General features: G+C 44.4%; 1 protein-coding gene across 4 annotated transcripts in view; it reads left to right on the top strand.

Moving 5' to 3' along the window:
• Positions 1-27,008, top strand: part of LOC141103383 (coagulation factor XIII B chain-like) — a 1,101,294-nt gene that overhangs the window by 797,318 nt on the left and 276,968 nt on the right. For all 4 annotated transcript variants that reach the window (XM_073592898.1, XM_073592899.1, XM_073592902.1 and 1 more), the window contains one exon: positions 328-501. In XM_073592898.1, coding sequence (XP_073448999.1) covers positions 328-501 — 174 coding nt within the window. The remainder of the gene's footprint in view (positions 1-327; positions 502-27,008) is intronic.

The raw sequence follows: 27,008 nt of genomic DNA on the forward strand, positions 1-27,008 counted from the left end.
ATAAGCCTTCAATGACAGATTCAACCTTAATTTGGATTTTCGGACGAATGCAATTTTTAACGAAAAAGAAATAAATAAAAACGAATTTCGGGAGTAACTAAATAAATTTAGATCATTCTCCCATAACCATGGTCCTGATATTCATCAAAAAGGATATAATATAGTGCAAAATGCCTTTTATTTAAAATGGTGCCAAAAAGATCAAATCTATTGCACTATAGTGCTACATACTATACAAAGGTATGTAATTCACATATAACCCACCTTCATAATGCCTTCCATGTGTTGCATTTGTCTTTTAATTATTTGTTTATTTGTTTTTTTTAGGTAATCCCTGTGGAAAGCCTCAAGAAATATTAAATGGAAGAGCTGAAGATGATAGTAGAGAATACAAAAATCGTGAACGTGCTGCCTATGTTTGTGTTGAGGGGTATAAGTTGTCTCAAACTGAACCTGCATCATGCTCTCTTGGAAAATGGAAGGATGTTCCACAGTGTATATGTAAGTAATACATATTCTGTTTCCTGCAAAGACAAGAAAGTTATAGATGTACTGTATATAACAAGCATTAGACTGAGATGAGCAAACTTTTAATATTCCTGCTGAAAATAAATCTGATCATTTTGCTTTAGGAAAATATATCACAATTCAAACATTTCTCAAATGTGGGATTTCTTATGCCGCGTACACACGGTCGGACTTTCCGGCATACTTGGTCCGGCGGACCAGAGTCCGCCGGACAATCCGACCGTGTGTAGGCTCCGGCGGACTTTTTTCCCCCAAAAGTCTGCTGTACCTAGATTTGAAGCATGCTTCAAATCTTAGTCCGCCGACTCAGTTCCTGACGGAAAGCCTGTATATGTCTGTATGCTGGTCCGACGGACCAGATACGACGCAAGGGCAGAGTGCTGCATCTCACACTCGCTGCAATAGGAAAATCAAATGTTCCTATTGCGGCGAGTGCGGGGCATACCAGGCCCTTAGTTCTGACGCGGATTTTAAGGGGAACCCCCTATGCCGAAAAATCAGCGTGGGGTCCCCCCCAAAATCCATGCCAGACCCCGATCTGAGCACACAGCCTGGCCGGTCAGGAAAGGGGGTGGGGACGAGCGAGCATTGTGTCAACATGGGAAGAAGAGAAGAAGCCCAGAAGCCACAGGACAGAAGTCCGGACCCCTGCTGGCAAGAGAGCGGCATGAAGACAGCGGAGGAGCCGGCCGAAGAACTGGAACACCAGGAGAAGAGGAACCGGAGGGACCCCCGAAGTCGGAAGAAGACCCCGGAGCTGTCTAATAAATTACTTCAAAAACCTGTGTAGTGTGTTTTATTATTGACACTTTCTCCCTAGGTGAATGGGTAGGGGTACCATGTACCCCAAACTCATTCACCTAGGGTGGAGGGCCGGGATCTGGGGGCCCTCTTATTATAGGGGGCTGCCGGATTCCGATGAGCCCCCGCCCGCAGACCACGACAACCAACGGCCAGGGTTGTCGGGAAGAGACCCTTGTCCTCATCAACATGGGGACAAGGTTCTTTGGGGTGGGGGGGTCCCGCAGGGCGCCCCCCCTCCCCCAAAGCACCCACCCCCCCATGTTGAGGGCATGCGGCCTGGTACGGTTCAGGATGGGGGGCGCTCGCTCGTCCCCAACCCCTTTCCTGACCGGCCGGGCTGCGTGCTCGGATCCGGGTCTGGCATGGATGTTGGGGGGGGGACCCCACGCCGATTTTTCGGCGTAGGGGGTTCCCCTTAAAATCCATGCCAGACCTAAGGGCCTGGTATGCCCCACGACGGGGTTTGCAAGGTGTCAATCTCGCCTATAAAAGCGGCGAGATTCACTTCCTTTTCTAGTCCCGTCGTACCCGAGTCACGTTCAAAATGAACGGACTTGTCCGTGTGTGGGCAAGTCCGTTCGTTCTGAAAGTCCACCGTAACTCCGGCGACAGTCCGTCGGAAAGACAGGCGGACCTAGCCTGCCGGAAAGTCCGGTCGTGTTTAGGCAAGTCCGTCCGTTCAAAAAGTCCGGTGGGAAGAACGTCGGACCAAGTATGCCGGAAAGTCCGCTTGTGTGTATGCGGCATTACAGTTTTTTTTTGGATAATCTAAGAAAAATCTGCTCCATATTAGGTTCCTACTCTGATGGTACCTGTAGAAATCCTCCCTAATCTAGGGATTTTATTTTCCAAAAAGTTTTGCATTCTTTAAAAAGAATGCAAGGAAATGTAAACTACCACCTTTATATACATATGGATTAATTGTAATTATGTCTAAATGTACCAACACCACATCCCGATCATAGTCAAGAGAAACATTTGGAAAAACTGTTGACATACTTACTGTAATTTTCCTTTCCTGAATCCTTCTCTTATCAGCACCTTTCCTGTAAGCACTCCAGGAATACTTCTAGCTAGCTTATAAAATTGTCCCTTTACCCAAGCCTCGCAATGAAAACAGGGGAAATGCTAGGCTGACATGAGGAATCAGGAAAGGAAAATACAGTAAATATATCAGCTTTTTTTTTTTTTTTTTAAATCTCTTTATTAATTTTCCAATAGAAAAACATATTACAGCATGTACTTCTTCAACTTTCCCACTCTCGCAGGAGCTTTCACATAACTTTTCTAAATATTAATTACAACAAATAAAAACATTAATTCTGCGCCCTATACCTTCGTGTTGATGGTGTGGTTTATTGTTTCCCTTCACTTTCCTTTCCAACATCTCATTACTTTCTTTCTTATTATTCTAGCTGTTCACTCTTTGGGTTTCCCAGAAGCCGTTGTAGGTTCTGCTATCCAGCTTGCCCAAAATCTCTCATATTTCTCCTCACATCCTCTATTAAAATATGTTTCTCTATACAGTGGCAAGTTGCCATTTACTATATATTTCTAAAAGGCTAATGAGGGAGCTTCTGTTTTTTTCCAATTCAGTACTATTGCCTTTCTCGCATAGAAAAGCAACAGGCTTACTTGTGTTCTCTTTGCCCTAGTGGGGATATTATTTCTTACCAGACCAAAAGCCAAATCTCTGCATCCTGTTCTAAAGCAACTGATGTAACTGTAGTGATTACCCTTATAACCTCTCTCCAAAATACTGCTATAGCGGGGCAAGACCAGAATATGTGGATAAAATCTCCTGGAGTATACCCACATCTCCAACAATTCTTAGGGTTCAACGGGCACTTTTATTATAATCTATAAGGTGTATAGTATATTCTATTGCCCCGTACACACGGTCGGACTTTGTTCGGACATTCCGACAACAAAATCCTAGGATTTTTTCCGACGGATGTTGGCTCAAACTTGTCTTGCATACACACGGTCACACAAAGTTGTCGGAAAATCTGATCATTCTGAACGCGGTGATGTAAAACACGTACGTCGGGACTATAAATGGGGTAGTGGCCAATAGCTTTCATCTCTTTATTTATTCTGAGCATGCGTGGCACTTTGTCCATCGGATTTGTGTACACACGATCGGAATTTCCGACAACGGATTTTGTTGTCGGAAAATTTTATATCCTGCTCTCAAACTTTGTGTGTTGGAAAATCCGATGGAAAATGTGTGATGGAGCCTACACACGGTCGGAATTTCCGTCAACAAGGTCCTATCACACATTTTCCGTCGGAAAATCCGACCGTGTGTACGGGGCATTAGTGTTATCTTAAATTGTGTGAGCTTGTCTCGAAGTGAGACCAATATCTGGAAAGGGAATCCCCATATCTCCTCCCAATTCTCCTCATCTAATTTTGGGACATCTCTCATCCAACGTGCTCGTAACTTATATCTAATAATGCAGTTTTCACTAAATAAGTGTATATATATAGTTGATATCAGTTTCTTTCCCAGTCTCCTTCTAGTTATTTGTTCTAATCCTGATTTTATCAATTGTGGAAAACCTTGAGGAAATTGGGCAGAAAGAGCATGGTTAAGCTGCATATATCTAAACGCATAGCTTCCTGGAATATTCCATAGTTCTATCATTCCTGCAAAGGATATCATTGTTTCTCTCTGCACCACCTGAGATAACTTTTTAAACTTAAATTTGGTCCTAACTCCTGGATCTTGGATAGAATTTAAATGGGGCAACTGAGGATGCCTCCACAGCGGAGTATTTGGAAACCAAATCTCCTTAATATGTTTATCCCCCACTAATCCGGCTCTCCATACCTTTATAGTAGTTACCATCAAGGGATCAGATCATATACGGATTTTAACCCTCAGAACAGCAGTGCCTGAAGTGCTTCAGTAGAATGTACCACTGCAGCCTCTATTTGTGGCATGGTTATATTTATCTGGGTTTAACCATTCACCTGCCGTTACCAGCTGTGCTGCTAAATAATATTTATTAAAGCCTGGGAAGGACAGTCCCCCCTGTGCCAAAGGACGCATAAATGTAGTTAGTTTCTTTAATTGTATACAAAATGATTTTGGTAACCATTGTTGTGAATTTCTAAACAAATATAAAAATTTAGGAAGAATTTTCATCTTTATTAAATTTATGTGCCCTAGCAGTGAAAGGGGCAACGTCTCCCAGACCTTCAGTTTTCTCTTCAATTCCTGTACGGCTGGATTTAGATTCAACATAAAAAAATCCCCAGCCTGTCGTGAAATTATTATACCAAGGTATTTAAATTCTGTTACCCATTGTAATGGCAAATCTAAAAAAGCCGTATCCTGCGCTCCTTGATCAATCGCAAACAATAGGGATTTACCCCAATTTACCTTAAGCCCTGTAACTTGTAAATATATATTTAGCATATCTAAAGCTCCTTGTAAAGATGGACCCGCATCCCCAAAGAATAGCAGCATATCATCTGCATATAGAGCTACCCTCTCCTCCAGCCCCCCAATTTGTAATCCGCGAATATCAGGGGAGGTCCGAAGAGCCTCTGCCATCGGCTCTATTGCTATAGTAAAGAAAGCCAGAGAGAGAGGGCAGCCATGCCTCATTCCTCTATATAACTGAAAAAAAGTTGACAGCCTTCCTCCCAGCTTAACCGCTGACATAGGTTTATTATATACTGTTTGTATACAATTAATAAACACTAATGGAAATCCCATCCTTCTAAGTATTTCCCATAGAAAGGGCCATTCAATAGTATCGAAGGCCTTCTCTATATCCAAAGAGGCCACCATTCTGGATCCCTCATTAGCATGATGAGCATGTATATTAACATGTAACCCACGTAGATTAATATCTGTCATCTTCTGAGGCATAAATGCCGTCTGATCTTAATCTATAATGGTTTTTAGCAAAGGTTATATTCTCAATGCTAATATTTTAGTCAGTATTTTAATGTTTATATTCAATAATGCAATTGGCCTGTATGAAGCGCATAATTTTGGATCCTTCATCTCTTTATGTATAAGAGCTATGTGTGCCTGTCATTGAATCTGGAAGAGTCCTTTTCGATAACACATTTGTGAATATTTCTGCTAATTTTTGGGCCAAAAAGTCCCCATATTTTATATAAAGTTCAACAGGGATTCCATCAGGGCGTGGGACTTTTCCCCTCGGGAAAGTATGTATAGTATTTCGAAATTTCCTCACTTGTGAGCGGTCTAACCAATGTCTCTCTCTCCCTATCTGACAGCCACCCGAGGGCTATCTGGTTCAAAAGGTCAGACATCTCCCCCGGGCATAGGTCGGAGGGGAGGGAAGAGTTATATAAGGAACCATAATGCCTCTTGAAAGTCTCCAAAATATCCTCAGGATTGACTACCGTTTCTCCTTTTGGAGTCCTAACTTCCAGTATAAGTGTAACCTGATGTTCCTGTTGCTCCAACCTTGCAAAGATCTTCTGCTTTTATCCCCTTGTTCAAAAAGTTTTTGTCTATTTTTATATAGTTCTAACCTAGTTACTTCCATTATATGCAGGTGTAGAGCCCTTTGCGCGGCCATCATTGTATCAAAATTAATTATACTAGGATCCCGGTTATATTTTTCCTTCTGTAATTCTATCTTTGTAATACCTATATATTAATCTTCTGTTTCTTATTAACTGCCACGATGATTAAGATATATTGCCCTCGCACATATGCTTTAAAAGCATCCCAAAGCATATCTAACGACGATGATCCAGCATTGTTTTCCCAATATTCCACTGACATTAATGACATTTTTTTCTGCTATCTCTATGACACCCACTGAGGAGCCAAATGCCACAGTGATGCATTTTTTAAAGCAGGGTTACGTATTGACAAAAACAAAGGAGATTTGTCCGAAAGGCCACTTGGTAGATATGTAGCTTCCACAACATCTGCCGCCAATGCCGGATCTGCAAAAGTTTAATCTATTCAGGAAGAAGTTTTATGGGAGGTGGAAAAAACCGGAATATACTTTTTTTTTTTTAATGTGGATTTCTCCATCTCCAAATTTCTATTAACCTCTCGCCTGTGCTCAATTGTATAGATCAGTTGAATACTGCTTGGGAGGCTTCGGTCTGTCTAAATCTGGGGATAGGATAGAGTTAAAGTCTCCAATCAATAATAATTTTTCTAGAAAATGTTGTATAATTTCTCTAGTATTACCTTTAGTATTTCAATGGAAGAAGGGGGAGGAATATAAATTGCTGCTATGACATACCTTTGTTGCCCCAGCGTATATACTAAAATAACATATTTTCCCTGTATATCCGTATATACCTTTTCTATTAAGCCAGAAAAAAATGTATTTACTAAGACTGACACCCCTCTCACATAGGAAGAGTAGGTAGCATGATAGGCTTTTTGAATCCACGTTTTTTTAATCCACGTTTTTTGAAGTCATTCATTTCCCTTCCAGTAAATGTGTCTGCTGAAGTAAAATCAATGGTGCATTATACTTTTTTACATATTGAAACATTATTTCTCGTTTGAACTTAGAATTTAACCTACAAACATTCCATGATATAGCGTGACAACTATTTTTACCTGACATCATACAGAAGTAGTAAAACAGACAAATAGCTCCACACTGACCTGAGCCATGTGGCTCTTAAATAGAACATTACCGGGGCAACATCACACCATCTCTGAACCCTAAGACACCAAACCTCTACACCTCCCTCCCATCCCACCCTGTCCTTTTCCACTTCCCTCCCTGCTCTATAACCCCATCCATCCATGGGTGGGAGCAAAAAGGACCTCTTCCTTACCCTTAGCCTCACTGACTATAGCTTTTATTCTATACCCAGTCTTTCACTTAAATTTGTGAATCGGGCTCTCTAACCAACAATTTACCCAAGAGACTCATTTAGGCCAAAGTTATGCTTACATATTACATTACTCATACTGAGTTAGAATCATAATCATATTTCCCTATACCTATACCCATTTAAAAAGAAAAAAAAACACACGAGAAATAAAGAACTCAAAAAAAAAAAAAAGAAAAAAAAGATCCGCTTCTCCTCCCCTACAGCCTTACAAAAGTGACGTTACAAAGGGAAGGACGGCCTTAATCCCCCCCTTCTCTCTCCCCCTCCCCCCCCCCCATTTCTCTCTTCCCCTTCCCCATGTGCTGAGAGAAAAGGGAAAAAAAAAGAGCAAAAAAGGGAGAGAAACCCTCCATTTGCCTTAACTCCTATTATCCCTGTGATCAACAATTTCAATCGTTTAACTATTACCTAAATATATTCTCATATCAAATTATTATGTGTATTATTATGAATATTTAGTAATACTATACATGTAGTGTTACCTTCCCCCCTCCCCACCTCAAAAAGGAGAAAAAAACTAGACACTAGAAAAAAAATGTAAACCTTCACATATACATGCATATAGAGAATCTAGAAAAAAAATCGGGGGTACAAAAACGGACAGGAGAGAAAAGGGGAAGAATAAATTGTAAAAGGAAGCAAAAAAAGGGGTCTATTTATCTAGTATCCAACCCTTCTGCAGCAGCAGTTGGTGTCTCAAAAAACTGGGTATGAGTTCCGTCAGTAACCCGTAATTTACTAGGGTATATGAAACTGAATTTTGTTCCATTTTCTCGTAGTCTTTTCCGCACTTCCGTATAGGCTCTTCTTTGTTGCTGTATCTCAGGGGGATAATCAGGAAAAAAAAGTAGTTTGGCATTTTCATATTGCAAATCTGACCTAGTTCTGGCTGTTGTTAATATACGGTCTCGGGCTCTGTAATTCAGCAGACGTAAAAGGAACGGGCGAGGAGGCCCCCCCAGCTTTGGTGATCGAAAAGAAATTCTATGTGCTTTTTCAACCACGAATGTCGCAGACATATCTGTAAAACCCAGAACATTTATCAATAATTTCTGGGAAAATTCAACTGGTTTATCTCCCTCCATTCTCTCTGGCAGGCCTATGATCCGGATATTATTCCTCCTCAAACGGCTTTCTGTATCAGTTGCTCTGTCCTGTAAAGCACTGATTTGCTTTCTCATGATATGCATGATATCCCTGGGGGGATTTTACCAATGACTTTCCTGCTGTTTTAGCTGCCATTGAAGTGGGAGAAGAGCAGGGGGTAACAATTTGGTTTTTAACCGCATGTGGCTTACCTGGGGCCATCCAGACACGCTGTTTAGGGAAGCCTCAAGTCTCTATCAATCTTCGGCTACAATGCAGATTCCACGCTTCCTCTCTTCTTGCCCTGCAGCCCTCCACACTCTCCCCCTTCCTAAGAAGCAGCCTGCAATGTCCTCCGCAATCTTCACAATCTCCTCTCCTTATCACTTCTGAATGCCGGCTTCTCCACTCCTCCGCTTTATACAGATAAGCTCCCGCCGCTGTTAAACCAAGATAAGGAGGGGGATCGGGGACATTCCACCATTCGTCCACTGTTTAGTCCTCACTACTCCTCTCACCTCTCGATCACCGCAGGGAGGAAATCAGCTGTACGTGCCATCTCTCGCTGGAACTATCGCTAGATCAGAGCACTGCGTCAAACGTCCTCCGGCTCTCACATCCTCTCATGCCCCAAATATATCAACAATTTTCTCAATTCTTGGACCTCTTTGTGTCAACTCACTATGGAAAATAGCAAGGAATTCTAAAAACAAAAAGTGGGGCATACGAACAACACACAGAACTGCTGAAAAAGAAGTGTAATGGTTAAGAGCTGTAGAAATGACTATAGAAATGTCCCTGATGCAGCCAAGCAAACCTTATCTGTAATTATAATTTTAAGGTATTCACCATGCAACAACAAGCCATTGTGCAGGCTACCTCCACTGAAACCTTTGCATAAGATGCCCACAAGGAGAAAATGGGGAACAAGGAAAAGCAGGAAAAACTGGAGGAGCAGGGAGCAGATGGGAAGGGAGAGCCAAAACTGGGATCAGGAACAAGGGAGAGCAGGTACAAGGCAGCAGGATACAGGGTTTAGCATACAGGGCAGGTCAGGAACAAAATAGCAGCTAGCAGTATTGGGCAGCAAGCAAACCCTTGATCAAGAGGCACTAATAGAGGAGGACCTAAATATCCTCCCATCAGCCAGAATCAGGTGGAAACTGATTACTGGGAACTGCTGGGAGACACCCACTGTTGGACACTGGAACTACAACCCTCTGCCCAGGGAACCACAGTGCCACCCGCAGGTGATACAGGTCCTGGCAACCCATTTCTTATTAGTCCTGACTGATAATATGAAAACCTGCACTTTTAAAGAATTGTATACCATGCCTTTATATTCGCTTTGTCAGAAATCTAGAATGTTCAACACTGACAGAGAAAGCGGGTTCTAGTGTTTCTTGGAAGACTTCTGTATAAAGGATTTCCAAATACAATGGTCCTGGATCAGGAGATCCCAACATTATGATGGCAGAATCAGGAGCTCCAGCTTCATTCTCCCTAACAGGGGAAACCATGGCCTTTTCTGCCAATCCTAAATCCTGCTGGATTTTAGGTAGGACTTGGAAAATTAGAGGGAATCTGTGGAAAAATATAACTTAGGTGACAAATGCAAGGCTTTCTCAAGGCATTCTGACCCAGAGCTTGTGGGTCTCAGAACTGAGAAAAATAAAGAGAAATACAGGTTTTTCTCAGTTGATGCCATCAAATCTATGGATGGCATCCTCCATGCAACAAAAATTCTATGAAGATACTTCTGCCAAGGATCACTTCAAGTCTTCCCCAAAAAACTATCCTACTAAGCGATGACTAAAATGAACCCCAAACAAGTAAGAATTATAAGATATAAATGAAAACTAAAAATGAAATGACTATAAAACAAAAAAAACATAACAAGGGAGAGGACCAGATCCACACATCCTACAAGCCCAATCTATCTGGAAGACCTTCTGAAGAAAAAGTAAATTAGATTCGGTGGTAACCTCATACACTTCAACCTCCATTGTGTAGTGACACCCCCTAGAGAAAACCCAAGTAACAAGTTCATAGCAAATTTTACAAAAGGAATTCGTACAATATACACAACTACTAATAGACATATAAACCACACATTTGAGCCAGGGTTTTAGAGTGAACAAATTTGTAAACAGACCTACAGAAAATGTTTGAAACTAATATTCTCATTTAAACCTGGAACCTTTGTGACATCCAGTTTAAAGATCCATTTGATTTTGAGTTGAAGAAGCGACCTATTAATATTGCCACCCTATTCCGAACTTCCAACATAGAGCTGCACGATTCTGGATAAAATGCGTATAAAGATTTTTTGCTTAGAATAAAGATCATGATTCTTATGGCAAAACATATTTCACATTTGACAAAAAACTTGGGCTAAATACAATTTAGTTTTTTTTTTAATACATTGAAGTGTATTTTTTCCTAAAAAATTGCTTTTGAAAGTTCACTGAGCATATACCGTTTGACATAAAATATTGCAACGAGCTCCATTTTATTCTCTAGGGTCTCTGGCTAAAAAAAATATATATAATGTTTGGGGGTTCTCAGTAATTTTCTAGCAAAAAATACAGATTTTAACTTGTAAGCAACAAGTGTCAGAAAAAGGTTTAGTCTTTAAGTGGTTAAACTGCCCTCGTTTACAGACAGAAGTTCATCCCTTTGGTCTAAAAGAACTAAGAGATACATTGTTTCTCTTTATTGCTGATAAACATTTGCTGGCTGAGTTTTTTTTTTCCTTTTGACATCTCTGAGCAGAAAACGGCTCTGCAATTGTTTAACATGAATTGGGGAAATGCTGTGTTAAGATTGTGAGGGGGGTTAAATTGTGATAACTATTTTTTAACAATTAATCATGCAGTTCTGTTCCAACATGTTCCAAAGGGAAAAATTTTATTGCGTTGGCATTAAATTTGTGAAACAAAACCACATGATGACTAACTGCAATAGTCATTTTACCATTTTTGATTAGATACCCATGGTCGCAAATCCATTTCCAAAACAGCCTTTTGGTTTTCCCAACATAAAGTTTGGCATGTACATTGCATAAAGTAGACCACTCCCATGGTTTCGCAATTAATGCCAGACTGTGGGGTCCACGTTTCCCCATTGAGTAATGGAAAGTTTTTTCCAACAAAAATCCAGTCACAAAAATTACATTTACCACATCTGAAGGTACATCGACTTACTTGAGAGGTGGTTACAGTCAAACTATTCACTAAATAGCTATGTGTAAAGTGTTACCATGGGGATTTCACCCACCTGTATGTTACTTGGGGCCTATTATTAATGTATTTTGGTTACTATTGGATCATCTAAAAGGAGATGCCAGTGTCTCTGTAAAATGTTAAGAAACTGTCCATGCTGTTGAGTAACGAGTTATGATCTGTGTAACCCAAGATGCTGATTCACGTTTCTGTCTGTGGATTAAAGACTCCCTTAACTTAAGTTTTACCCTATTGAATGCCTTCTTTAGGCATTGTTTTGCTATAACCCTTTTTTATGGAGATCTCTAAATTAAAGTGATACTAAAAGCACACTGTTTAATTTGCATTGTCCCTTCTATTTCTGTAGGTGGCTGATGGCACTGTAATATATTTTAATCTAAAAAAAGTATCTTTTTCCTAATCAATGTAATCAATGTACAGCTGTCACATGACTCAGCTCTTTCCCAGCTTGTCTGCAGGGAAACATAAGCAGGAGGAGCTTCTAGTCCTCTGCTGCTGGCCACTTGTTAAAAAAAAAAAAAAAACAGCCTTTGGAATGCATAGTAAAAATAAATAAATAATATCAATAAACTGTTTTAAACTGTTTTAAATTGGCATACAACTATATAATTGAAATCAAATCAAGCCCCCCCAACAGTGTAGTGTGACTGTGGGCTCTTTTCCCTGCTCAGTCCAGCAGACAACTTGGCGGCACTGTGGCAGGAGATTCCTTCCCCATTGCCCATAACTGAGGGCCATTCAAAGAAGGCTAGGAGAGGAGAGCATCATGGGACATGTAGTCTCAAAGATTGGCGGCCCCAATTTCCACAGGGAGGAAGCTACAGCTCGATCAAGAGAGGGATTGAGAGACGGCAGCCTGGAAAAAAAGCTGAGGGAGAGAGTGCTACAGGACAAAGAACAAGGAGTGTGCCGGCGGAAGCCAGAGAGAGAGCCACGCTGCCCATCACCACCAGAGAGTGTTACGCTGCCCATCACCACCAGAGAGTGTTGCGCTGCCCAGCGCCACCAGAGAGTGTTGCGCTGCCCAACGCCACCAGAGAGTGTTGCGCTGCCCAACGCCACCAGAGAGGGAGCCACACTGCCCAGCGCCACCAGAGAGAGAGACTGAGCCACTGCCAGGGTAAAGACATGCTACACTACTGACCAGAGTCGCCCCGGGGAACTCGTCCAGCTGAAGGGGGATCACTGCTGTAGTTTCGCTGGGTCTGGAAAGAGGGCCTGTTGGCCATTATCCATCACTTATCCTAGGGACTGTACTACGTCTGCAGCCTCTGACTATGATAATGACATTGTCGAAAAGGGGCAGTGCATGGGTGACACTAAAATGATGCCCCCCCCTGAAAAAAGTTCTGCGGACGCCCATGACCAACATGTGTAACTCTATAGTCACATGGGCTGTTCAGATGTGATAGGGAGGAAATGCTCAGCATAGAAACTCACTTAAAACTGAGCGTGTGCAGAGGTGCCACCACAGCTGCAAAATCCCTAGCTGAATTGGGGACATAAAGAGAAGGTGGAGACAGAGAGCAGCAAGATTAACCAGTTTTTTGCAAAATACATAAAATTAATCTCATAGTGACTGAGTATGGGCAGCATGTAATACAGCATTTGTTTTTTTTTGTTTTTTTTATAATCGCTTTTTCTTTACAAATTTCAACATACAAATACACATTGCACAATATATCAATATAAATCTTTTCATTAACTTACACCACACTAACCCCCCACCCAGAGTAAACACCGGATCCTTAATCATGTCCTCTTAAAAAGAGAGAGAGAGAGAAAAAAAAAAAGAGAAAAAGCCCACCCACTTGCCTACCCATAACCAAAACTCAATTTGTGCAAAACATTATTCAAAATATAATTAAGAAGGGGGCTTTACAGCTCCCTATTACATGTGTCAAACAACCAACAATACAAAAAAAATATATATAAGTAATAAAGAAAAAAATATAAGTAAAAAAAAGTGTATAATTTTGAATTACTATTTTGTGTCCTGTTATGTCTAGTGTTTTAATTCAGTATAATTTCACTCTACTATTTCATTTTATTACCTTTCCACCTTTCATTTCAATCTACCCTTCTAATTGTGATTCCATTACGTGTTGCCCATCCTGTGCCTAATTTACTATTATCTTCTTCCTTTGATGACATCAATCATCTCTCCACTGTGCCTCCCAGAGGAGGAGAAAAGAAACAACACAAAAAAAACAACACAAAAAATAAAAATAAAAAAGCCACCTCCTCCCAATTTCCCCCCACCAGATGCATCTTAGACTATGCGTTCCATAATGCAGCATTGCCCCCAAAAGGGTTTAATCCACCCCTATTTCTGAGGAGTAATACAGCCATCCTGCCCATGTATGTTTAAATTTATTCTGTTTGGTCTTTAACCATATGTATCCATCTTTCCGCTTCCATTATTTTTTCTACCTCTTTTTTCCAATCCATTATAGTGGGACATCCAGGCTGTTTCCAAAATCTAGGTACTAATATTTTGGCTGCATTTAGCAAATGGGGAGTAACGCTTCTCTTATAAAACCTTGCAGATGATGGCATCCCATGAAAAAGAAAATGTAATGGAGAGAATTCTATAGGTCTAAGTGTCATTTTCTTAATCCAAGGGGCTATCTCCTCCCAAAAAACTTGAATCTTTGGGCAATGCCACCATAAATGCAGAAATGAATCCCTTTGGTTACATCTCCTCCAGCAGTTAACATCCGCTGATGGATATATCTGAGCCAATCGAACCGGTGTACGATACCATCTTGTCAGGAACTTATAAGACATCTCCTGTATATGGGAACTTATTGAAGTATGGTGTGTCGCTTCCATCAGCCTTTTAATCTGCTCTGATGTAAAATTATAGCCCAGTTCTCTTTCCCATTTTCAAATGAAATAGGGAGTTGTCATATTTTGGGCACTCAGAACCTGCCTATACATTCGAGACAACATAAATACAGCATTTGTTGATAGCTTTTTATGATGTGGGTTTAGTGACACAGATCTTACAGGTGCAGTTTCTCTTAATCCTCAAGTACTGACCATAGGGTATACTATTCTAAAAGTGTTACTAAACCCACAACAGTAAAACCAGTAAAGCATGCTTATTATACTCGCTGTGGAACCTAAGGGGTTAATCCTCTGCATTGTGTAAAAAGGCTGTTTGATCCTGTCTTCTCTGTTTCTCCTTTTCTTTCACTGTCCCCAATCCATCTCCTGATAGAACAGAGTCTAGGGGACAAGCTTCACATGCTCAGTTTGTGTATTGCTAGAGAGTTTTTTTTTCTTGGGAGGGTGCATGTGATCAGCACAGGGCCAATCAGCACTGTCCAGACAGAGGGTCAGGGGTCCTGCAGCCAGAGTACAATGAAAACTCCTCCTACAAGCTTTAACCAGAGACTGATAGAAATCACAGCTATATACTGCTGATGAAAAAAGGTATTTAGCAGTTTATATTTACTAAAACTATTGCATTTCCATGTTCTGTGTACTGTGGGAGACTGGATATAGTGAATGCTGGGTCCTGGGTTTAGTAACGGTGATATCAGGTGTACTCTAGAAATTAGAGATGAGGTGCTAAATATACCCACTTTTTAAAGAACCAAGGTTAGAGGAGAATCATTAAGATAAAGAAACTGATGTGGACCTCAAATCTCTTCAATAATTGGAAGTTTTGGAAATGGAAGGAGTACTAGATAACTGACATTCCTTACAGGAGTAGCAGAGATTGCAACAGAAACATGGCTCTAATTTTAAACATGTAAAACTCGACTGAAACAGTGGAACAAACTAAGTGGGATTAATCTTTAGTGGTCCACATCACATATACTGAGGGTCCCACCTATTTAGTTCCAAAATAATTTAAATTAAACTTTTTAACGTGCAAAGTTAAAAAAAAACAAAAAAACACACCAGTCTGACATTGTCATGGACAAATTGGGTCTGAGTTATCTGCATGTTTGGAGTAATTTAAGCCCTAAAAAGTCCTGAGGCACAGAATACAAGCACACACTGGCAGATCTTCACCAGTGCACCATGCAAAGAGTGGTGGACTTTCTTGCTGGATGTACTAATTTGCCGCCCTCTGATACAACCATGCAGATGGCAGCTGAGCAAGGATAGAACCAGAGCATGTTACAAATGTGTGATAGGTCATTTCAGAAATGGGACCAGGGAGGTCAATGAATAAGCAAAGTCAAAATAAAACCAGAAGTCTGTCACCACATAAACATGAGTGCAAGAACTAACATAACTGGAACCTTGGGCTAGGAAAAAAGCCTTTCTTTCTCGAACATCACGCGACACAGAGCCACAGTAATTACTGATGGGTTATATAGAATACCACTGGTGATTGGACACTGGCACACCCTATCAGAAAGTTCAACTCCTATATAATCCCTCCCCTTGCAGGGATACCTCAGTTTTTATGCCAGTGTCTTAGGTGATGGACGTGTAAAGATGTCCTGTGCTGAAGCTCCAAAGGGAATATCCTATATCCTATCCTGGGGCAAGCCAGGCAGACCGGATCAATTCAAAGTGTCCTTTTGTGGCCGAATTGGTACCCGGGCCTCGTGTCCAAAGAAACAAGGTTTTACCTGTAACGCTTCTCTTTTTAGAGAGCTGGACCCCGCATATTAGAAAATGGTTTTCTAGCCTAATTTCTAGCCGGGTGCTTTACAGGTCCAGAACTGCAGGATCCCCCTATTCGTAGGGGGTCCCAGTCTCTGACGTTTTTTTTCAAATGGAGCCCACCATCAGAGGTGAAGATTGGGTCTGTGTAAACTGAACCCTGCGGCTGGATAAGGTAAGAGGAGATTCCACAGAATTTTCTAATTCTAGTAGGTTTTCTCCTTTAACCACTTCAATACCAGGCACTTAGACACCTTCCCGCCCAGCCCAATTTTCACCTTTCAGCACTGTTGCAATTTGAATGACAATTGCGCGGCCATGCTACACTGTACCCAAACAATTTTTTTATCATTTTGTTCCCACAAATAGAGCTTTCTTTTGGTGGTATTTGATCACCTCTGCGGTTTTTATTTTTTGCGCAACAAATAAAAAAAGACCGAAAATTTCGAAAAAAAACAAGTTTTTCTTTGTTTCTGTTAAATTTTTTTGTAAATAAGTACGCTTTCTCCTTCAATAATGGGCACCGATGAGGTGGCACCAATGAGGTGGCACCGATGAGGTGGCACTAACGGGCACTGATGATGGGCACTGATAGGCGGCACTGATGGGCACTGATAGGTGGCACTGATGGGCACTGATAGGTGGCACTGGTATGCGGCACTCATAGGTGGCACCGATGGGCACACATAGGCGGCACTGATGGGCACTCGTAGGTGGCATTGATTGGCATATATGGGTGGCACTGATGGGTACCTATGTGTGGCACTGATGTGTGGCACTGATGGGCACTGATAGGTGGTCACTGATGGGCACAGATGGGCACTGACAGGTGGCACCGATGGGCAATGACAGATGGCACAGATGGGCAATGACAGGTGGCACTGATAAAGCATTGCTGGGCAGATCTGGTCATTGCTGGGTAGATCTTTGGCATAATAGTGCCAATCAGTGCCCATTTGTGGGCCCTGATTGGCACAGATTGGGCACATGTGGATGGCCATGGGGTACATACATGGCCATCCACGTTGCCCCTTCCCTGGTGGTCCTAGTGGCATCCCTGGTAGTCCAGTGGGGTGATCTGCGGGGGGGCTGCGCTGATAAACAATCCTCTACTTGCGTCTGTCAGACGCGAGTGAGGAAGAGCCGATCAACGGCTCTTCCTATTGACAGCGTGATCAGCCGTGATTGGACACGGCTGATCACGTGGTAAAGAGCCTCCGCCGGAGGCTTTTTACCAAGATCAGTGTAGCGGTGTGTCAGACTGAAACACCGCTCCACCGATCGCCGCGATGCGCGCCCCCGGGGGCGCGCTGCGGCATGTTATCCTGCTGGACGTCATATGACGTCCAGTCAGGATAACACAACCACTTCCCGGACGTCAATCCGCTATAGGGCGGGCGGGAAGTGGTTAAGGTAAATGCATGCAATGCCTATTGTGACCACCGGGGGCTACCAAGAGCACAAACCTTGTCATGCTGATGTCGGTCTCAGTGTTCATCGCTTCACAGCGTCTTCGGCTCAAGGTAGGATGGATGGGGGGATTTCTCATGTCTGAATGTTCCCCCCAGGCTAGGGGGAGGCCACAGGGGTCTAGATAGCGGTTATACCACTCGGGCACCGCTGCCTCCGCCGCCATTGCCGTTTTCAGGCAGGCCCTTCACTCTCCCTCCTCCCCCTCCCCCAGCCTTCCTCCATAGTGTTTCCGGAGGGTCTGCCAGTGCGGTAAGCGCTCGTTTTTTCGAAATTCAAGGGGGGGGAGGTAGAGGGGGGGGGCGGGACGTCAGCACAGGTGCTTAGACTCCCACTCAGGCCAGCTGCAGGCTATTAAGGCACTCTGCACAGGTGCACACAGCCTTTGGAGGGACACAGAGCTGACGGTCGCATGTAAGGTGGGACACAGGCATTCTCCTAGGCTGCATTTACTAAGGTAACACCAGACTGAGCATTGGGTAGCAGGGCTTTTAGCCGGACTACATCGCTCAGCAGGCAGTGTTCATTTGTGATACCTGACACTTGTTGCTTTGCACTATTGGTAGAAGAGGTTCAAACACCCCAGAACCAGAGACACTAGGGGATCTCGTTTGGGTTCTGAGGGCCCCCTGTCTGCAGCATCCTCCCCCCCTGAGGGGCCAGGGACGGCTAGCCAGGGAGAGCCATCACGGTCAGGGGCTATACCTGCTTCTGGCACTTCAGCCCCTGTATATATTACACAAGAGGTTTTTTCCTCAACCACTAATGGTTTAGAGGAAAGATTATTGGCCGTGATTACAGCTTCACTCAGTGGAAGAAAACGTACTAGGCCTTCCTCTGTTCCCCAAGACCCTCAGGAAGAGGAGCTCTGGGATAAAGGAGACGAATCCCTTTCAGAGGATCAGGATGGGACGGATGATTCCTCTTTGGAGGAATCAGGTGGAGAGGCACCCTCTGCGACTTCCCAAGAGGAGAAGGTCTTAGTGCAGATCCTTACTGGATTGGTCCGCTCCACATTTAAGTTGCCTGTACCTGAATCAGTTAAAGAATCCTCTTCTGCTTTGAGGTCACTGAAACCTTCTCAAGCAGCACAGGCTTTTCCTGTTCATAATTTACTTGAAAAGCTCATTTATTCTGAGTGGGATCACCCAGACAAACGTTTTTTTCCACCGAGAAAGTTTTCAACACTTTATCCGATGGAAGAAAAGTTTATTAAAATGTCGGGAATACCGGCCATTGATGCCGCCATTTCCTCCGTAAATAATAGTCTGACTTGTCCTGTAGACAACGCTCAGATGCTCAGGGATCCTGTAGACAAGAAGATGGAATCCCTATTGAAGGATGTTTTCTCCTTAGCGGGTTCAGTGGCTCAACCTGCAGTAGCAGCGATTGGAGTCTGTCAATATTTAAGAGACCATGTTAAACAGGTCATCAAAGTATTACCTGAACAGCAGGCCTAGGGGTTTGCTAACCTTCCTGCGGCCTTATGTTACATTGTTGACGCCATCAGAGATTCTTTCGTGCAAACCTCTCGTCTTTCTCTGGGGTTGGTGCATATACGTAGAATCCTATGGCTGAAAAAATTGGTCAGCCGAAGCACCATGTAAGAAGCTCCTGGCGGGGTTTCCATTTCGTGGTGAAAGGTTGTTTGGAGAGGACTTGGATAACTATATCAAGAGAATCTCTTGTGGGAAAAGCACTCTCTTACCTGTTAAGAAGAAGAGTAAGCATCCCTCTTTCAAACGGACTCTTTCCCCAGCGCCGGGGGCTTCAGCCTCCAGGCAGTCTCGACGGCCTCCTCCATCTGGCTCCAGAGACAAGAGTCAACCCCAGGGACAGAAGAAGTCCTGGGGGAAGAAGCCTACTAGGCAAAACACTAAGACCTCTGCATGAGGGGGCACCCCCGCTCACCTGAGTGGGGGGAAGACTGTGACAGTTCTCAGGGCTCTGGCAGGAGGATTTCCAGGACAGATGGGTAATCTCCACGGTAACCTTAGGGTACAAGCTGGAGTTTCAGGAATTTCCCTCTCCTTGGTTCCTCAGATCAGGTCTTCCCAGAGACCCAGAAAAGAAGCAGTCGCTCCTTCTAGCGTTAGAGTGACTTTTGTCGCAGGAGGTCATTATCATGGTTCCCGCAAAGGACCAGGGATTGGGCTTCTATTCCAACCTTTTTACGGTCCAAAAACCAAATGGGGATGTCAGACCCATTCTGGATTTAAGGGATCTGAACCGATTCTTAAGGATTCAATCCTTCCACATGGAATCAATTCGGACAGTAGTCTCCACCCTGCAGGGAGGAGAATTTGTGGCATTGATAGACATCAGAGATGCATATCTGCATGTGCCCATTTTTCCTGCTCATCAGAAGTTTCTGCGCTTCGAGATAGGAGGGCGCCATTTCCAGTTTGTGGCTCTGCCCTTTGGGATAGCCACTGCACCTCGAGTGTTCACAAAGATCTTGGCTCCTCCTCTGGCCAGATTAAGGGCTGTCATAGCATACCTAGACGACCTGCTCTTGATAGACCGGTCGGTAGCCTCTTTGAACGGAAACTTGAGAACCACAGTCAGGTATCTGGAACACCTGGGTTGGATCCTCAACTTAGAAAAGTCTTTCCTAAAACCAGTAAGAAGACTGGAGTATTTAGGTCTGATCATAGATACAAGCCAGGAGAAAATATTTCTACCCCAGGCAAAGATCGCTGCTTTAAGAGAGCTGATTCTGGCAGTCAGGACCAAGAAGGGTCCCTCTGTCCGCCTTTGCATTAGGCTACTAGGGAAGATGGTGTCTTCATTCGAAGCAGTTCCCTATGCTCAATTTAATTCAAAAATGCTGCAACACAGTATTCTGTCGACCTGGAACAAGAAGGTTCAGGCATTAGACTTTCCGATGCACCTGTCTCATGCGGTGCGTCAGAGCCTCAATTGGTGTCTCATTCCCGAAAACCTGCAGAAGGGGAAATCCTTTCTGCCAATTACCTGGACGGTGGTAACAGATGCCAGTCTGTCAGGTTGGGGAGCAGTTCTGGAACAGTCTGCGGTTCAGGGGGTATGATCCAAGACAGAGAGGACCTTACCCATCAACATTCTGGAGATCCGGGCGATATATCTAGCCCTAAAAGCCTGGACTATCAGGCTACAGGATTGCCCGGTCAGGATCCAGTCCGACAATGCCACATCAGTGGCTTATGTCAATCATCAGGGAGGCACCCAGAGCCGAGCTGCTCAAAAGTAGGTGAACCAGATCTTAGTCTGGGCAGAGATGCATGTGCCATGCATTTCAGCAGTTTTCATTCCAGGGATAGAGAACTGGCAGGCAGACTATCTAAGTCGCCAGGAGTTACTTCCTGGGGAATGGTCTCTACATCCCGACGTCTTTTGGAACATATGCCAAAGATGGGGGGTCCCAGATGTAGATCTCTTTGCATCCAGATTCAACAAAAAGATAGACAGATTTGTGGCAAGGACAAGAGATCCTCTTGCATGCGGGATGGATGCGTTAGTTATTTCGTGGCATCGGTTCTCACTGGTTTATGCATTCCCGCCTATTCTGCTACTGCTGTGACTTCTTCGCAGGATCAGGCAAGAAAGGAAGTCAGTACTTCTGGTGGCCCCCGCTTGGCCCAGAAGGACGTGGTATGCGGAAATAGTAAGGATGACGGTGGGTTCTCCATGGACACTACCGGTATGCCCAGACCTGTTATCTCAGGGTCCAGTGTTCCATCTTGCCTTACAAATGCAAAATTTGACGGTTTGGCTATTGAGACCCACGTTCTGAAGAGTCGTGGGCTTTCAGGTCCTGTCATATCTACCTTGATCAATGCAAGGAAGCCAGCTTCCAGAATGATTTATCATAGAGTCTGGAAAGCTTATATACCCTGGTGTGAATCCAGAGGTTGGCATCCCAGAAGATATGTCATAGGTAGAATTCTTGATTTTCTACAATTAGGATTAGAGATGAAGCTGGCCTTGAGTACCAACAAGGGCCAGGTCTCAGCCTTATCAGTATTGTTTCAACGGCCACTTGCTTCGCATTCTTTGGTCCGAAACTTTATGCAGGGGATGATGCGTCTTAATCCTCCGGTTAGGGCGCCCCTAAACCCCTGGGACTTGAACTTGGTTCTGGCTGTGTTACAGAAACAGCCTTTTGAACCAATAAGTCAGATTCCTTTGGTCTTGTTGACAAGGAAGTTAATTTTTTTGGTAGCCATTTCTTCTGCTAGAAGAGTGTCAGAATTAGCAGGTCTTTCCTGTAAGGAGCCTTATTTGATTATACACAAGGATAGAGTGGTACTGCACCCTCATCCTAGTTTTTTACCAAAGGTGGTTTCTGAGTTTCATTTAAACCAGGACATTGTTCTGCCTTCCTTTTTTCCAGATCCCTGTTCTCCGGAAGAGAGATCACTACATTCGTTGGATGTAGTAAGAGCAGTCAAGGCCTTGACTAATGTAGTCCAGATGTATCCCATTTTATCCCATACTGTTAGCCACCCATACTCCACCCTCTTAACAACTTAAATAATGAGACCACACCTTTTATCTGGAGTATAAATGGCCATAACAGCCTTTTATTAAACAACTGTATAAAATACCTCCAATATTAACTTAAATATATAAATCACATATAAACTCCGATAAAACAACATGTTTTAAACAATCTGTTGGTCAATGACGGAGCTACCCCAGTTTCACCACATATCCAAAAGAGTACACTGCAGGAACATATTTCAAAACTGATAAGGCCTCCAGCTGTGCCGCTCGGAGACAACCCCCTCCCGCAGTGCAACATACCGGTATTCCTTTCAGGAATACACAGGAGGGGCCATACTATTGCTGACCCCCCACCCCTTTTAACATTTTATTTACCGCTACCGTCACTGACCAACAACAACAAACCAGCCACAGCCCGAAAGGATGAAACCTTATCCTTAAGGGCCCCTCCATACCCTCAGGGCCCGTTGTATTCCTTCCTGCAACCCCATGGTCCATAGATCCGTCCCCACATCCGTGAGGTGAACCCCATCCCTTCTCAAATAAAGGCCTACATTTATCTCAAGCTCTCTGTAGCGAATCACCATGCCCCCTTGCTGAACCAAAAACCTCCCCGCCACCTTGTTAACTCGTATACGAGCCTTGTTAATTCTTACCACAGACCTAGCATTGCGCCACGAAGTTCGTGCCACAATATCAGACCATAGCAACAGAGTGTTCGGATCATTAGTGTACAAGTGCAACAGATCCGCCTTTACATCCGCAATCAGTTCCCTGACCGTCCTCACTTCCAAATCGTTACCTCCAGCGTGTATGACCAACACGTCCGGAGGTCTGTCTAGCCACGCATATCATTCCACCTCTGAAACCACTCTACCCCACATCATTCCTGGTCTCCCCAGCCACCTGATAAAAGCCTCCCTTCGCGATATGCCTAACTGGGGCCCGTCTGGTCTCACATCACCTCTCCTTGCCCCCCAACAAACGTAGGAGTGTCCCAGTATTCAGACGAGGCGTGGAGACACTCCATCTGAAACGAAAAGACAACAAGGCAGGGTGATCTCATCAACACAACAAAACAAAAACCCCACTACCTATGTGTGAAAAACAAACTTATTCAACATACGGGTTTTTTTTGTTTTTTATTTATTTATTTTTTTATTCCACTGCTAATTGAGGGCAAATTTATGAACGGAATCTCTTTGATTCCCATCTACAGATCCTCCGCACAGCTGCCTCATCCAACCCACATCTGGCAGCTTCTGTAGCCGCCCCAATGCGGAAGGAGTGTGAGGCGTATGCCTTCCCATCCAAACCGATCATCGATAAGCATTTCCGAAACACTGCCACAAATTGAAACTTTGATAGTAAGCACCATTCTCATGACATAAAAATGGTCCCTCACCTACCGGTCTAATCTTCCCGAAATCACCAACCGTCCTCACCGGACACACTGGCGATCCCGGCAAGGTATGCAGCCACACATCTATGCCTTTTCCTAATTGATCTGTTTTTGACCTCCTCAGCCGTAAACACACCCTATCCGCGCATGACCGCACGTCCTGTACCAAAATACCCCCCGCTTCCTTTTTGGACGGGCTGACCAACTCCCCTACCCGAAACGCCCCAAAAAACGCCAGCGAAAAAGCCGCTGTAAACAGTAAACATTCATAACTTGAGCTGCACACTGACCCTAGCTGTTCACAAATTGCCAACAGGTTAGCAAAAGTGACCGGTCTACGGTTGTCTTTTTTCTTGTGCCCCTTCCGGTACCATTTTAATGCCTGCCGTACCCAAAAATCCTTCGTCCAATCCTCCGTCCCCTGCAACTTAAACAGAAACGACAGTGCCGCCAACTTCTTACCAATAGACGATACTGCCACCCCATTTTCCATGTTCCTGGACACAAAATAAAGGACCAATAATCTCATCTCTCCCCTGTCATCCTCTGCTCCGGCTTCCCGTACAAGTCCCAACCATTCCTGCCATACCTTCACATAGGCCGACCATGTGGACTCACTCACAAACTGTTGTATCCATCCTGCAGCGACTCCAAGGCCAGCTCCCAGATCCAACCCGGGCAAGGAATCCCTTCCTTTTCTGCAGCCGGAGCTAATTCCCTGAACTTGTCCCGGGTATATGCACAGCGTATATGAAAATATTCAATTGCAAGCACCGTAATACCAACTGTCGTAATAGTCTTATGACAGGTTGAGAAGACGCTGACAAGCGATTGACTACCTGCACCACTCCCATATTGTCGCAGTTCAACCTCAACTTTAAATTCTGACAGGCCCTTCCCCATAATTCCATAGCCAGTACTACTGGAAACAATTCCAGTAGTACCAAGTTACGAAGGAAACCTGCTTCCACCCAGGATTTTGGCCATGGTTCCGCGCTTCATTGCCCCTTAAAAAATGCCCCATATCCAGTAGATCCCGCCGCGTCAGTAACCAACTCCACATCGAAGTTACTTACCGGACCAGACATTCACACCGACCTGCCGTTGTATTCCGACAAAAATTGATACCATACCTTTAGGTCCTCCCGATGTTCCTTAGTAAGCCTAATGAAATGGGCCGGTGCTTTTACCCCAGCTGTAGCCGCCAACAGCCGTCGGCAAAAAACCCTACCCATGGGTATGATCCTACAAGCAAAGTTCAACTTACCAAGCAAAGATTGAAGAATCCTGCAGCTGTATTTTCTTCAATCCATGGATCCGCCGTATTTCCGTCTGCAAGTCCACTAACTTTTCTTGCGGTAACCTACATTCCATTGCCATTGAATCAATAACAATGCCCAAAAAACTAATCTTTGTGGTGGGGCCCTCAGTTTTTTCAGCGGCCAGGGGATCTCCAAACCGTTCTGCAATGTGTTGCAACGTTGACAATAAAATCGCACACACACACGAGGAAGGTGGGCCTATGCATAGGAAATCATCTAAATAGTGTATCATAGATTCAAGCCCGGACACCTCTCTTACCACCCACTCCAAAAAGGAACTGAAAACTTCAAACATGGCGCAGGAAATGGAGCAACCCATAGATAAGCATTTGTCCACATAAAATTGTTCCTGCCATTGGCAACCCAACAGCCAAAAGCTCTCCGGGTGTACTGGGATCAGCCTAAACGCCGCCTCAATATCAGCTTTTGCCATCAGTGCCCCTTTTCCATAGCGCCTGACCCATCGAACTGCCGCATCAAACGAGGTGTATGACATGGTGCAGACGTCCGGGTCAATGAAATTGTTAACCGATCCCCCTTTTGGAAATGATAAGTGGTGAATTAGCCGAAACTTATATGGCTCTTTCTTTGGCACCACCCCCAGTGGAGACACCAAGTCTTTCAAAGGTTTTGCCCCAAACGGCCCCCCCATCCATCCTAAAGCCACCTCTTTGTCCAATTTCTCCCCCACCACCCCCGGGTGTTGCAATGCAGATTTTAAATTCTGTGCTACTGGAGGAACCACCGCCAATGAACACGGAATTTTGAACCCCTCTCTAAAACCCTCAGTGATAAGTAACGCCGCTTTCCTATCCAGATACTTACTTAGGAAAGGCTGCATCCTTTCCACCTTCACCGGCGTCCTCCCTTTTGTTAGCAGACTCCCCTGCACGCTTACCTTTTTTGAAACACCGAGCCAGGGTGTGGGCTCCCCCACATCCTGAACACTCGTGCTTGAATTTGCATGACCCCCCAAACTTACAGGATCCTTCATTATACTGCCAGCATACCCCCCATTTTCTGCCGGCCTGAGGAGTTAGTACCCCCGGCCCCCCCTTGAAATAACTGAGGCGGGGCCCTAGCCGACGACATCAGTTTCATCCACAGGCTAATATCCTTATGGTCCCAAAGCAGAGCCGGACGCACCGCTCTGCGTTGACGAAACTGCTCATCGTAACGTAACCACGCAGTTCCCCCATACACTCCATGTGCCTCACCTATAGCATCCATATAACAAAACAACCCTGAACAATGTTCGGGGTTCTTTTCACCAATGACACTAGCCATGATAGCGAACGCTTGCAACAAATTTACAAACGTCCGCGGTATCAGTCTATATCTCCTCTTCTCCTCATCCTCCTTCTTGGAATCGTTGGGTTTAACCCTATCCAGGTTAAACTTTTCCAATGGCAACAAGGAGAAAATTTCCACGTACTCACCTTTATGAATTTTTTCTCGCACTTCCGGTTTCAAGTGTGCCCCTAACGGGCCTTCAAAACAAACATATATTTCGCATTTTGCAGCATCTGCCAGTCTAGCCACATCAGTCCTGCCTTTAGCTTCTGCAGCCCCCTTCTCACCTGCAATTTCCTTGTCTGCCACCTTCTCTGGCGTTGTGGTAGCTGGCACCACTGTGACCGCAGCCCCCCCTGTCCCCCTTTGTGCGTCCCCTTGCGGAGCCTGCCCTGTTCCCTCTCCAAAGCGACCAACCAGGACCCTTAAACCCTCCAATAGCTCTTGGAGCTGTCCCCCTGACCCCGAACTGGCAGGTGCCGTACTCGCCAGTTGTTGGTCAGGAGCCTGACCCACCCCACTCTGCGAAGGTGTCACCATCCCTCCTGCAGTCGTTGCTAGCCCCCCCAGCAAACCCTGCAAAGCATTAGTAAAGGATAAGTTATCACTAGACTTACCGGGCTGACCAGGAGTCTTCCCAACAGCCGCCGTGCTGCTCTCCCTCGCTGGTTCCAGCTGCCGTGGCTCCTCCTCCTCCTCGGACACCCCATCTTCGGATTGTTCCCCTTGCACTGGGACTGGCGTCAGAGGTAGCCCCCCAGGAGAAGCCCTCCTGGAGGCCGGAAGCCCGCGCTGGTGTGAGGCCTGCACTGTGCGACGAGTCACTGCTGCTCCCCGCTGCCCTGAACTTCCAGCTACCGGGCCAGCCTGGGC

This window comes from Aquarana catesbeiana, linkage group LG07 (genome assembly GCF_042186555.1).
Source record: "Aquarana catesbeiana isolate 2022-GZ linkage group LG07, ASM4218655v1, whole genome shotgun sequence".
Classification (NCBI taxonomy): Eukaryota; Metazoa; Chordata; class Amphibia; order Anura; family Ranidae; genus Aquarana; species Aquarana catesbeiana.